Genomic DNA, 11,912 nt, shown 5'->3' with positions numbered 1-11,912 from the left:
TCTGCATGGGCTCTGGAGTGGTTGGCTAGATCTGGACCTGCCTCGCTCATCTTCTGCTGTATGTAAGCTGAGTAGCCACGGAGAGAGGACAAGTTGCTGTGGCCCTCAGGGTCACCTCATTGGTACAGTCAGGGATCTTACCCAGGTTTGAGAGATGATGTATTTAAAAGTGCCTCTCAATTAATGTTAGTTTCCTTTCCCAATACTTATAGAAACTTGAATAGGTTGTTAATAGTTTTAGAAGTTTCTCTATTCATCCATAGCTGGCCGCAACTTACCTTTATTTTGAGATTGTCTAAGGTCCAAAAGCCTAATTTCATCCCTGACCCTCCTCTCCCTAGCCACCCTCCACGTTTCATGAACCAAAGATTCCTTTTCTCCTCAGACCTCTATGAACATAAGTTTATCAACTGTCGGTTTATCAACTCCACCTTTCTGGAGCAGAAGGAGGGCTGCCACATGGACTTTGAGCAAGACAATGACTTCCTGATTTACCTCGTCAGCTTCCTCGGCAGCCTGTCTGTCTTGCCTGGGAACATCATTTCAGCCCTGCTCATGGATAGAATAGGAAGGCTGAAGATGATTGGTGAGTCATTAACCCATCTATGCTCCAATGGTCCAGAGCAGTGGCTTTCAAGAGGTATTAAAGAAATTAAAGAAGTTGGGTTTTTTTTTTTTTCCCCTTAAAGAAATCTTGCATGGGAAACCAGAACTGGTTCTGTTCCTATTAAAGATGGGAGTCACGGAGCTCCATCCTCTTGGCTTCCATCAGTAGCACCAAGGAGGGCTCCGTGGAAATAGAGACTTCTGGTCCAGGGGAGGGACTCTTTAATTTCATGACTAAGCAACTCTGGAACAGGCATTTATTCTGGAAGCACTTCGGTGTCTTATCTGGAAGATAAGATATTAGAAACATTCACCCTACCTGCTTCATAAGATTAATGTCAGAAAAACATATAAAGTGCTCTTAAATGATAGTGTGAAGGTTTTAAAGAAAGTTTATTGCCTATTATTATTTAATAGTAATAACACAATTGTAGCAAAAAGAGTTTGGCTTTGGAGTTGTCTTTGAACGTGTTACTTTATTTCTCTGGGTCTCTCAACTTCCTTATCTATAAGTTGAAGATACCTATAACTAGATGGTAGGATTCTATGAGAAGGGAGCGTGATGTACACAAAATACCTTGAAGTGCTTGGTGCATTGTGGAGTCTCAAAATGAAGCAGTGGAGGCCCAGGTAGAATTCTCTCCTCTCGTGTAGGAGACTGGATTCGATTCCTAACCAATACACCTAGTGTGCAGTCATTGCTCATCTGTCAGTGGAGGCTTGTGTGTTGCTATGATGCTTAATAGATTTCAGTGGAGCTTCTAGACTCTGTTGGACTAGGAAGCAAGACCTGATGATCTGCTTTGGAAAATCAGCCAGTGGAAACCCTATGGATCACAACAGTCCTATCTGCAACCAATCATGGGGCTGGTGCAGGACTGGGCAGCATTTTGTTCTGTTGTGCATGAGGTTGCCACGAGTTGGGGGCAGACTCAGAGGCAGCTAACAACATGGATTTAAAAAACGGTAGCTGTATTCACTTATGCCTTGCCTCATTCCATGGAGTATCTGCAGCAGTTGATAACAAAGCACATTAGGGCCAGGGAAAATGCATACTACAATATGCGTCCAGGTCAGGGGTGAGGGTGGGGTGGGCAACACATGAATAACCGTGCCATTAAGTATTTGCCCTTGGGATGTAGTTAATCAGTAAAATTAACACCAAGCTTCCTAGTGGCATAGCTCAAAGGGAAACAAAATAAGTCACATAGTCACATTGTTAGAGAGGGGAAAATTGATCAAGTTTTCGTGGGAAGGAAATCTTTTTCTAGTGTTTGGCTCATACTGAATTTTATTATTATAAATAGTAAAATTAATATTCAGAACAGTGAGCACAAAAGATGTCTGTGATTTTGGCTTTTTAATCTTGTGGGGAGGATGGAGCCTTGTCTTATGTAGGACCACCTCCTCTGCTAGAGGCAGAAGCCCCATGAGGGATGGGATGAGGGCTCACTAATATCTTGGTGCCTGCCCGAGAGCCCCAGTTAGTAATGCGGCTAAACTGACTAGAACCAATCAAAACAGCCACTTTCCTAGGTTTAGCCCAAGGCACCAAGCTTTTCAGCAGAAGGCACTACAGGATGGTTTTGTTGTTAGTTGTTGTCGAGTCAGCTTTGACTCACGGCGACCTTATGTATAACAGAGCAGAACGCTGCCTGGTCCGGCACCATTTTCATGATTGTTGGTATGTTGAGTCCATTATGCTGTTGTGTCAGTCCTTTGAGGGTTTCCCTTGTTTTCACTGACTCTCGACTTTACAAACCATGATGTCCTTTTCCAGTAATTGGTCTTTCGTGATGACGTGTCCAAAGTAAGCAAGTCAAAGTCTCGGTATGGTGTAAAAATCCTGGGGCTGCGGGTCAGGTGGCCATCTCCACCAAAATTAGCTTTATGAGCTGATCTGAGTTCTTTTGCTTTTCTGAGCTTCTGTTTCATAATTGTTAAAATTACAACTCTGTTTGCTCAAGTGAGATGAGGGGTGTGAGAGTAAACTTATGACACTTCTTCCATTTTGTCACCAGCCTTTGAGGCCCAGGGTCTAACAGTGAGGTCTATGTCATGTCCTGGGGTATCCTGGTAAGTTCTTGGGGAAGGCAAGGTCTACAGGGTCACCAGGTAAATGAAAATGACCCATCACCTGAATTGGCCGTACACTCCTACCTGGGAAGAAGGCAGGCTGGCACAGGTGGCAGGCAGGGCAGGGAGAGAACAGACATCCTTCTCCTCACCATTGAAGCCGTTCTCGTCATCATGACTGCATCCCAGGTCAAAATGGATTTCTTTAATATTACAAAAAGGCATGCTTCCACCCCAAATCAGATACCTAGAACTAATATTTAATCATTTTTTATAGTCTTGTCTTTTATTAATGTCTGCATTTTGCCTCTGAGCTAGATTGCAAGCTCCTTAAGCACTCAATGCCTTCTTTGTCTCTGTACCTGCCCATCATCTTTAGTAAACAGTCTGGCACTCCATGGATGAACTGCGACATTCTCAGTAAATAGTAGATGTTCAATAAATCTCTGTTCCACCTTGTCGTGGTGGGACGTGGGTGACCTGCTTTGAAATAGTCCTACCCATGGTCCACCTACATTATCTGATGAAGCCTCGTTTGTCTTGCTTACTCTACCACACTGTTTCCTGGGTAGAAGTAGTTTCTTTTTAAAAGCAGATGATGCTGTTACTCATTTATTCATTCAATAAACACTTATTTATGTAACGCTTTCTCTCTGCCAGGCTTTGCGGAAGGTTGCAGGAATCCAACAGTAATTGTGACAGACAATATCCCTGTGCTTAAGATGCGTATGGTCTATTGGGAGGGACAGACATAAACTAGAAGGTCCATTTAACAAACACTTATAAAATGCTTATTATTGGTCAGGCTTTGTCCCAAGCGTTTTTATTAATTTTTGTAAAATATTAACATATTTAACCCTCACAATAACCCTGTAAGGTAGTACTATTTTTATCAACATTTTACAGATGGAGAAAGTGAGGTAGCACAGAGAAATTAAGTGACTTGATCAAGGTCACCAAGGCAGTAAGCAGTGAAACTGGGATTTGAACTTGGCCTCTCTATTACAAGGGAAATAAGGATTATGAAACTGGAAGTACACTGGGCCATAGGCCTACTGCGAGATGAGCTAATGTAGTTGAAGGGTCATGAAAGGCCTTCCTAACAGTTGATATATTTAATGATAATGTTACATATTCTACAAACATTTGATCAACATGTATTATAAGCAAAGCACCATGGCTGGCCACTGCATGTAGATGGTCGAGTTCTCAGGTTACTTGTGGTCCAGCAGGTGGCAGTCTCCTCCCCATTCCAGCTCCCTCCTAGCTATTTGGGAAGAAGTTACCAGATTATCTGCTTATAACCCTACACCTTCCCAGAATCAGCAAAATCCAGGACAGCTATCATCTCCCAGCTCTTCAGTGGGTTTGGGATTAGTCTTGACTGCTTCAGGTCTGAAGGTTGAGATTCCAGGCTAAGGCTTCCCAGGGGGCATTTCCTGGAGAGGCCAGGCCAACATTCTGGTTTTTAGTATCCAGGGTACATTCCTCCGCCCGGGGTCCTGATGCCTGGTGGGGAAATCTTGCTCTTTTTCCCACCTGGTTGTTTGGGACCTGCTTTCTTACCGCCTTTCCACTAGCCTTATTCTCACTTCATTTACATCCAGATTCCTTGTCTGTAATCTGTTTCATTTTGATCCACCTCTGCCCTGGACTTCCAAGCTCCTCTGGGTTAGACTTATTGGATTTGGGCAGGATTTGACACAACCCTTTTTGATGGGATCTCTTACCATTCACTCTGTCAGCCAGATTTCTCGCAGGAAAGATAATTCACCCTAGATAGTTCCAGTGAAGATACCTCATTGATGGGACTTCTTATAGAGGTTTGGACAGGGAACAAATAAGGCAGGAGAGGCACCCAGAGATTAGCAACAGTGGGAAGCAGTTACCACCTTTAGGGCCCCAAGAATGAGGGGATAAAATAATATTAACAGGCCAATGAGACCTGAAACCATGGAGGGGATCTGCCTGTCAAGGAATCCTGGGTATGCAGTCCACCAGGGTTAGTTTCCTAGGCATAGAGCAGGGCTGAAAAGGGCAGATCATATATTTGGAGTGGGGATGAAAATAAGTGGAGAATATCCAGCATAGCCCTTCCTCAGGTTTTCCTCTGTAGCTCATTTACACACATGTCCTCACTAGAATGTAAGCTCCCTGAGAATGGGGGTATTTAACTGCTATTGATATATCACAGAAATGTAGAACGAAGTCTGGCACATAATAGTTTCTCAAAAAATATTTCCCTCTGCCCCATCCCCAATAATTCTGGGCTGGGAAGCACCACACAGTGGTGACTTTATAATTCTTCCTGGAGGTTAACTCTGGTGACCTGATCTATGTAGAGAGCTCTAATCCCGTGGTCTGCATGTGACATTTGGGGCTCAAGCTGATGTTTCTCCATGTGGAAAATGGTAATGTTACTTTACGTGTACCTGTGTGGATGGAGGATGGGTCCAGAACTGTGCATAACAGTCTTGTTCAAGACATGGGTGTGTAGGAAAGAATTTGGCCTTGTCCAAAGAGAGATCTGGCTTTTGCCCTTGGCTTCTGGGAGATAATCTATGTTATACCTGATGGAAGTATCTTTATTTAGGGTGTGGGCTGACCATACTGGATCTTGGGGTGGGGCAGGCCACACCCTATATTCCTAAGGTTAAGGTTGGCCGTGTCAGAAAGACCAACCATGTGATTTAGAGTGAGGGCTTTGAATCATGCAGTATTGGTTCACGTGAAGACTGAAATCAACCACACTGGCAATCAGTCAGCCAATCAACCATGCCTGTGTAATGCAGCCCCAATAAAACCTCTGAACACTGAGGCTTGCATGAGCTTCCATGGTTAACAGTACTCTGTGAGTTTTGTCACACATTGATACTTGGAGAGTATTGTGTTCTGACTTCTTGGAGAGAAGACAATGAAGTCTCCATGTTTGGACTCCACCTGGACTCTGCTCTACATTTCAGATTCTTCGGCTGATTCTAACGTATATCTTTTCCCTGTAACAAACTATAACCATGAGTATAACAGCTTTCAATGAGTTCTGTGAGAGCTTCTAGTAAACTGTTGAACATGAGAGTGGTTTTGGGAGGTCTTCAAAGTTGCAGTTGCTTTCAGAAGTGAAGTCTGTCTTGAGGATTGTGCCTTTCAACTTTGTAGTTGACCCTAAACTCTTCTCAATGGAATTCACGTTTCTTTATGCTTTTGATCTTCCTCCATAGGTGGCTCTATGCTAATCTCGGCAGTCTGCTGCTTCTTCCTGTTTTTTGGCAACAGCGAGTCTGCGATGATTGGCTGGCAGTGCCTGTTTTGTGGGACCAGCATTGCTGCCTGGAATGCTCTGGATGTGATTACGGTGGAGCTGTATCCTACCAACCAGAGGTCAGTTTTTCCCAGGACTTCCCTGGAGGACTTGTTTGGACTTCTTTGGCAAAAGGCTATCTGCTCACTCAGTCCTTCACCAGTTTGGTCATCTTGGTCCTCCATCACCTGGGATGTCTATTGGCTGTTGAGTTTCTCCTGCATGGGGGCTGGCATAGGCCTGGAAGTGGGCAGGGTAGGGCTTGATATGCATGCAAAAGCTGGACAATGAATAAGGAAGACCGAGAAGAATTGATGCCTTTGAATTATGGTGTTGGTGAAGAAGATGGAATATACCGTGGACTGCCAGAAGAATGAACAAGTCTGTCTGGAAGAAGTACAGTCAGATTTCTCCTTGGAAGCGAGGGTGGTGAGACCTTGTCTCATGTACTTTGGACATGTTATCAGGAGGGACCAGTCCCTGGAGAAGGAGATCATGCTTGGTAAGGCAGAGGGTCAGTGAAGAAGAGGCAGACCCTAGACGAGATGGATTGACACAGTGGCTGCCACATTGGGCTCAAACATAGCAATGATTGTGACGATGGCACAGGACCTGGCAATGTTTCGTTCTGTTGTTCATAGGGTACTCATAGGGTCACTATGGGTCAGAACAGACTTGACAGCACCTAACAACAACAAGAATTGAAAATTCAATGGAATTTTTTTCCCCTGGGATGTTGAAAAAATTATTCTAATGTTTATTTAGGAAAAAAAAAACAACTCGTGAAAATATGCAGAAAAATTCTGAAAAAAAGATGGGGTTGGGGGCTAGTGATTACAAAGCTACAATAAGGTACAGTTATAGAAAAAAATGTCAAAAGATTTGTACATACAGAAAAATGTCTACATTTTAATAAACTTTTGATATGAAAAAAGAAACATTTTACTTCAGTGGAAGAAAGATAGTTTTGGGAATATTATCTCTGTATATAGATGAAGTCAAGAAAGGATGACTGGTTAATAATAGCTATTAAAGGGAAATGGAATCAAGGAGTAATAATTAGTATTAGGTTATCCCATGGGTGACAAAACCCCAAATAACTGCAGCCTCCAAAGGCTAGCTATTTTATTTTTCTCTCCTGTAAAAGTCTGGAGCAGGCAGTCTAGGATCTCTATATCTTGTTGCTCTCCTATCTTGTTACTCTCCCTTGAATGGCCTCAACCATAGTCCAAGATGAAACCTCTGCATTCCAGGAAGCAAAATGGGAGGAAAAGGGATGAAGGAGAAGAGAGCAAAAGGCCCACTCGTAACATCTCTTAAGAAAGTTTCTTGAGAGCTGCCACTTACACTTGCATCCCATTGGTCAAAACTTAGTCACATGGCCACACTTAGCAGCAAGGGAGTCTGGGAAATGTAGTGTTACATTTGGAGAATTATGTCTTTGAATTATGGTGTTGGTGAAGATTATTGAATATACCATGGACTACCAAAGAATGAATAAATCTGTCTTGGAAGAAGTACAGCCAGAATTCTTCTTAGAGGCAAGAATGGCGAGACTTCATCTCACATAGTTTGGACATGTTATCAGGAAGGACCAGTCCCTGGAGAAGAACATCAGGCTTGGTAGAGTAGAGGGTCAGCGAAAGAGAGGAAAACCTTCAATGAGATGGACTGATACAGTGGCTGCAACAACGTGCTCAAGCATAATAATGATTGTGAAGATGGCGCAGGACTGGGCAGTATTTCATTCTGTTGTACATAGGGTTGCTGTGAGTCGGAACTGACTTGACGGCACCTAACAACAACAGCAGTCTCTCCCACAAGAGGGTTGAGGGTGTTATTAAAGGGGGACACTTTCTGCTTTGCATATCTCTTCCTGCATTCAGTATTTCACAATAAACATATGTTGTTGTCAGGTGCCATCAGGTCGGTTCCGACTCATAGCAACCCCATGTACATCAGAACGAAACACTGTCCGATCCTGTGCCATCCCCACAATTATTGCTATGTTCGAGCCCATTGTTACAGCCACTGTATCAATCCATCTCATTGAAGGTCTTCTTCTTTTTTGCTGGCTGTCTACTTTACCAAGCGTGATGTCCTTCTCCAGGGACTGGTCCTTCCCGATAACATGTCCAAAGTATGTGAGATGAAGGCTCACTATCTTCACTTTTAAGGAGCATTCTGGCTGTACTTCTTCCAAGACAGATTTGTTTGTTCTTCTGGCAGTCCATGGTATATTCAATGATCTTCACCAACAACATAACTCAAAGGCGTTAATTTTTCCCAGTCTTCCGTATTCATTGTCCAGCTTTTGCGTGCATAAGAGGTGACTGAAAATACTATGCTTGGGTCAGGCCCACCTTAATCCTCAAAATGACATCTTTGCTTTTCAACACTTTAAAGAGGTCTTTTGAAACACAATAAGCATGTAACTCATGTAAAAAAATTTAAAAAGAAAGACATTTTAAAAGAAAAAAAAAAAAAGGAAATACTCCAAAATGTTAATAGTGGTTGTTGCCTTCCAGTGGTGAGGTTATACATGGTTGTTTTCCTACATCTTTCTATGAATTCATATTTCCAAATTTGATTAAAGTGGGAAGTTGTTACTTTTATATTTAAGAATAAATTGTCTCCCACAACCTCACTATACATTGCCCCCAACAAAGGGAAAAACAAACAACCAATCCCCACTCATCTGCTGAGGCCCACTTCATGTATTTCGGAATTACTCACTTTCCTCTTCTTTTACAGGGCAACAGCCTTTGGCATCCTCAATGGGTTATGCAAATTTGGCGCCATCTTGGGAAACACCATCTTCTCTTCTTTTGTTGGGATAACCAAAGTTGTTCCCATCCTTCTGGCTGCTTCTTCCATGGTGGGAGGTGGCCTGATTGCCCTTCGACTGCCAGAGACTCGAGAACAAGTCCTGATGTAAACGACCTAAGGAGAAAGGAAAGATCTGAAGAACCTTGTCCAGGATACCTTAAAGACACTTCTTGTCTGTCACTGTCCAGAGGAGACCTTGGATAGCACAGGAAGAGAAGTTGATTTTGTGACCTCTAGTTTAGGACTCATTTCTGTGGTTAATACATTTGTAACTCAGGTGACTGATTTAGGGGTGTTCAAGTCACCCTTAGAATCATAGAACTACGTGTTTGGCTTGAGGTCTCCCCAGCCCAAGGTATTGGGAAGAAAGGTAACACTGTCCAGTGAGTCAATGCTCTAAGCTAGAAGTATGCATTTCCCTCAGTGGGGTGCGAGGACTTATTTGCATTTCAAAATAATTTTGAGGGTGAGAAACACTCAAACTCCATAAAACTCCTCAGAGCCCAATGACCTAACATATTGACTTGGCTGGAAGTTAGATACACATATTTTTGCATTTAAAAATATTACCAGTCATATTCTCCATTTGAACATTGGCTCAATAGTATTAAAGATACTCTGATATAAAAAACCAAATATTTGAGCAATATCCGTAGAGACCTACAAGTGCCCTAAGCTTTCCGTGATGATTAGGTGGCAGATTTAAAAATGATATTTATTCTTTATTCTCTATTAAAAGAAAATTAGTAGGATAGGTATTCTGTGAACTAAGTTTGTACATAACCGTATTTGGGGTTAATTTCCAGACATGGTTTCTGCAAATATTTGCCAGCATTTTCGCCATATTTTGGGAGGACTTGGTGTTTGATGTCCCATGAAATTGGGTCTGACTGAAAGAAATGCAAGCACCATTTGTTATAGCCATTTAACTTGCTGTCAGGAGGATGCACTTGGCAAACTCATGGTGTACAGGTCATTTAATCCAAGCACTTTTCTTCATGTAGGTGGAGTAGTTACTTTTCTTTCACGCAGATTACGTGTGAAACTCAAGCTCACCCTCTTCAGTATTGGCATTTGACTTTGCTGCTCACCCAGAAACAGCATGAGACGTGTTCCGTGGCCTCTGGCATTCTCTTTGTTGGAGAGAACAGAACACTGTGGACCACGTGGGGGACTGAGGGAGGGATGGCGAAGTGTAGCCACAGTTCTTCAAAGTGTAAATTGTTTCAGTTTGTTGCAGAAGTAAACCATGATTCCTGTTTCTTATAACTGGTCAGGTCCTGTGGGAAATCTATGCTGTGTGCCCCAGGTCCATGGCTTTTGAATCAGATGTCATTGGTGTGGGACGTAGGGAGTATAAGGGATGTCAGATAGGTTTTTCTTCTGAGCTCCAAGAGAGCTCTTTCCTGGGAATCCAGTTTGGAACATTATGGGGCTGGAGGTGGGGAGGCAGCTAGAACAAACTGCCCTGGCAAAGGTCAACAATAGATTGAAGTCTTTTCTTAACTGCATAGAAAAGGAACAACTTTCTTTTAGCACTCAAAAATGTCTCACAATGGACGGGACAGTGAAGCTATGCCCTCCTGCCACTGGAAGCCAACTCGCCAAAGCCAGATGAACATCAGCCCACAAGATCTAGATCTCTGAGTTGGTTTGCAACACTCTCAGTGGCTGCAAAATGCAGAAATCTTCAAAAATGTAAAACAGAATCATCTTGGTTGCATTGAGTGTTTTTTTTTGGTTTTGGAGAGACACTTAGGTCCTATGGTAGCTTCAGACTGTCTTTCTGTTATTCTCTCGAGTAGCCGGTAGGCAGAGGGAAAGAGTAAGTTATACGATACCTCTTCATCCTTTATTTGAGATCAGTTTTACTGGTTAAAGTGTTTACTCTCTTCCTCCTGTCTTTATTCACCCTCCCTTTTTTCTACACAGTGAAGGAAGATACATCAACTGTAGTCCCTTGATCTGATACCCTAAATATATATATATATGTATACACACACACGCGCATCATTGTACATATGGCTTCATATCTCCCCCATCCAAAGTATTGGGAAGAAGGGTAACACCTTCCAGTAAGTTAACACACTTTATATATATACACATACGCACACAAGGGCACGCACACACACACACATACATGTATAAAATAGTATTGTGTCGTAATGTTTCTCTCAATGCTTTATGGGAGTTATCTAATACAAATGCTATATCAAAGGTCCAGTGTAATATAACTGTAATATACTTTCCATATTCGTACCATATAAAGTACAGTGGCTAGCTTCCTAAAAGAGAATTACGTAAACCCAGGATTACCACATCCTGATAACATTATTCTTCAATGGGATAATATAATTCAGTGAGCAGCTACCACTTAAGTAATTTACAAGGCAGTTAGAGTTTGCATTTCTGGTTAAGATGGATCTTATAAATCCAAAATTGGATTAGTTTTTTGATTGCTGGGGGTGGCCACAATCATTTTGGGGTTGACTCCATTTGATTTCCAAGATCTAACTTCTGAGTTATCTTTATGGCTGTTGAAACCAACCGCCTAACCAGCCAAGGGCATGTCCTGTCTCATCCACCCCTTAGACCCTTCTAAAGGAGGCCGTCACCCACGGCAGCCTTTCCCCGTGAAAGATTGTCTGGCAGTGGCGCCTGGCCTCTTCTTAAATGCTGTCACTCCTGCTGTGATAAATGCTTCTTTAAAAATAGTCCCTGTGGCAGGTCATTCGGGGAATAATGTACAGCATTCCTGAGCATTCAGTTCTTTTTCATTTCATGTTCTACCCTGAGAAACTCCTGATGTTATCCATGCAGGGTTAAAGGCATGAGGCTTGACTTCGTTGAGTAAATCTGTTCACAGCTCATGATGTGTTTTATGACACCCAGTTTGGAAGTAGTTACTTTTAATAGTCTCAACTGTATTGTGCTGCCTCATGATCCTGATGTTTGGCCTTTTGTTTTATTGAAAATGATTAGCGAACGAGGTGTGGCTATTTGTGAAGTTTATTACACTTAGCCTGACCCACTCCCCGGCAAAAAAACCCAAAAAACCCATAGTAGTCGAGTCGATTCTGACTCACAGTGACCCTATAAGACA

The 11,912-nt window shown here is 42.5% G+C and overlaps 1 protein-coding gene across 1 annotated transcript; it reads left to right on the top strand.

The window, feature by feature from the left end:
- The first annotated feature begins 326 nt into the window (after positions 1-326).
- SV2B (synaptic vesicle glycoprotein 2B) lies at positions 327-9,014 on the top strand. The gene is made up of 3 exons (XM_023727814.1): positions 327-586; positions 5,901-6,060; positions 8,735-9,014. Exons 1-3 carry the CDS (start codon positions 358-360, stop codon positions 8,916-8,918), a joined length of 573 nt encoding a protein of 190 aa, XP_023583582.1. The 5' UTR covers positions 327-357; the 3' UTR covers positions 8,919-9,014.
- Positions 9,015-11,912: the final 2,898 nt, after the last annotated feature.

Source organism: Trichechus manatus, unplaced genomic scaffold (genome assembly GCF_000243295.1).
Source record: "Trichechus manatus latirostris isolate Lorelei unplaced genomic scaffold, TriManLat1.0 scaffold00019, whole genome shotgun sequence".
Lineage (NCBI taxonomy): Eukaryota > Metazoa > Chordata > Mammalia > Sirenia > Trichechidae > Trichechus > Trichechus manatus.
The sequence above is the reverse complement of the archived record's forward strand: the minus strand, read 5'-3'. Positions and strand labels throughout refer to the sequence as shown.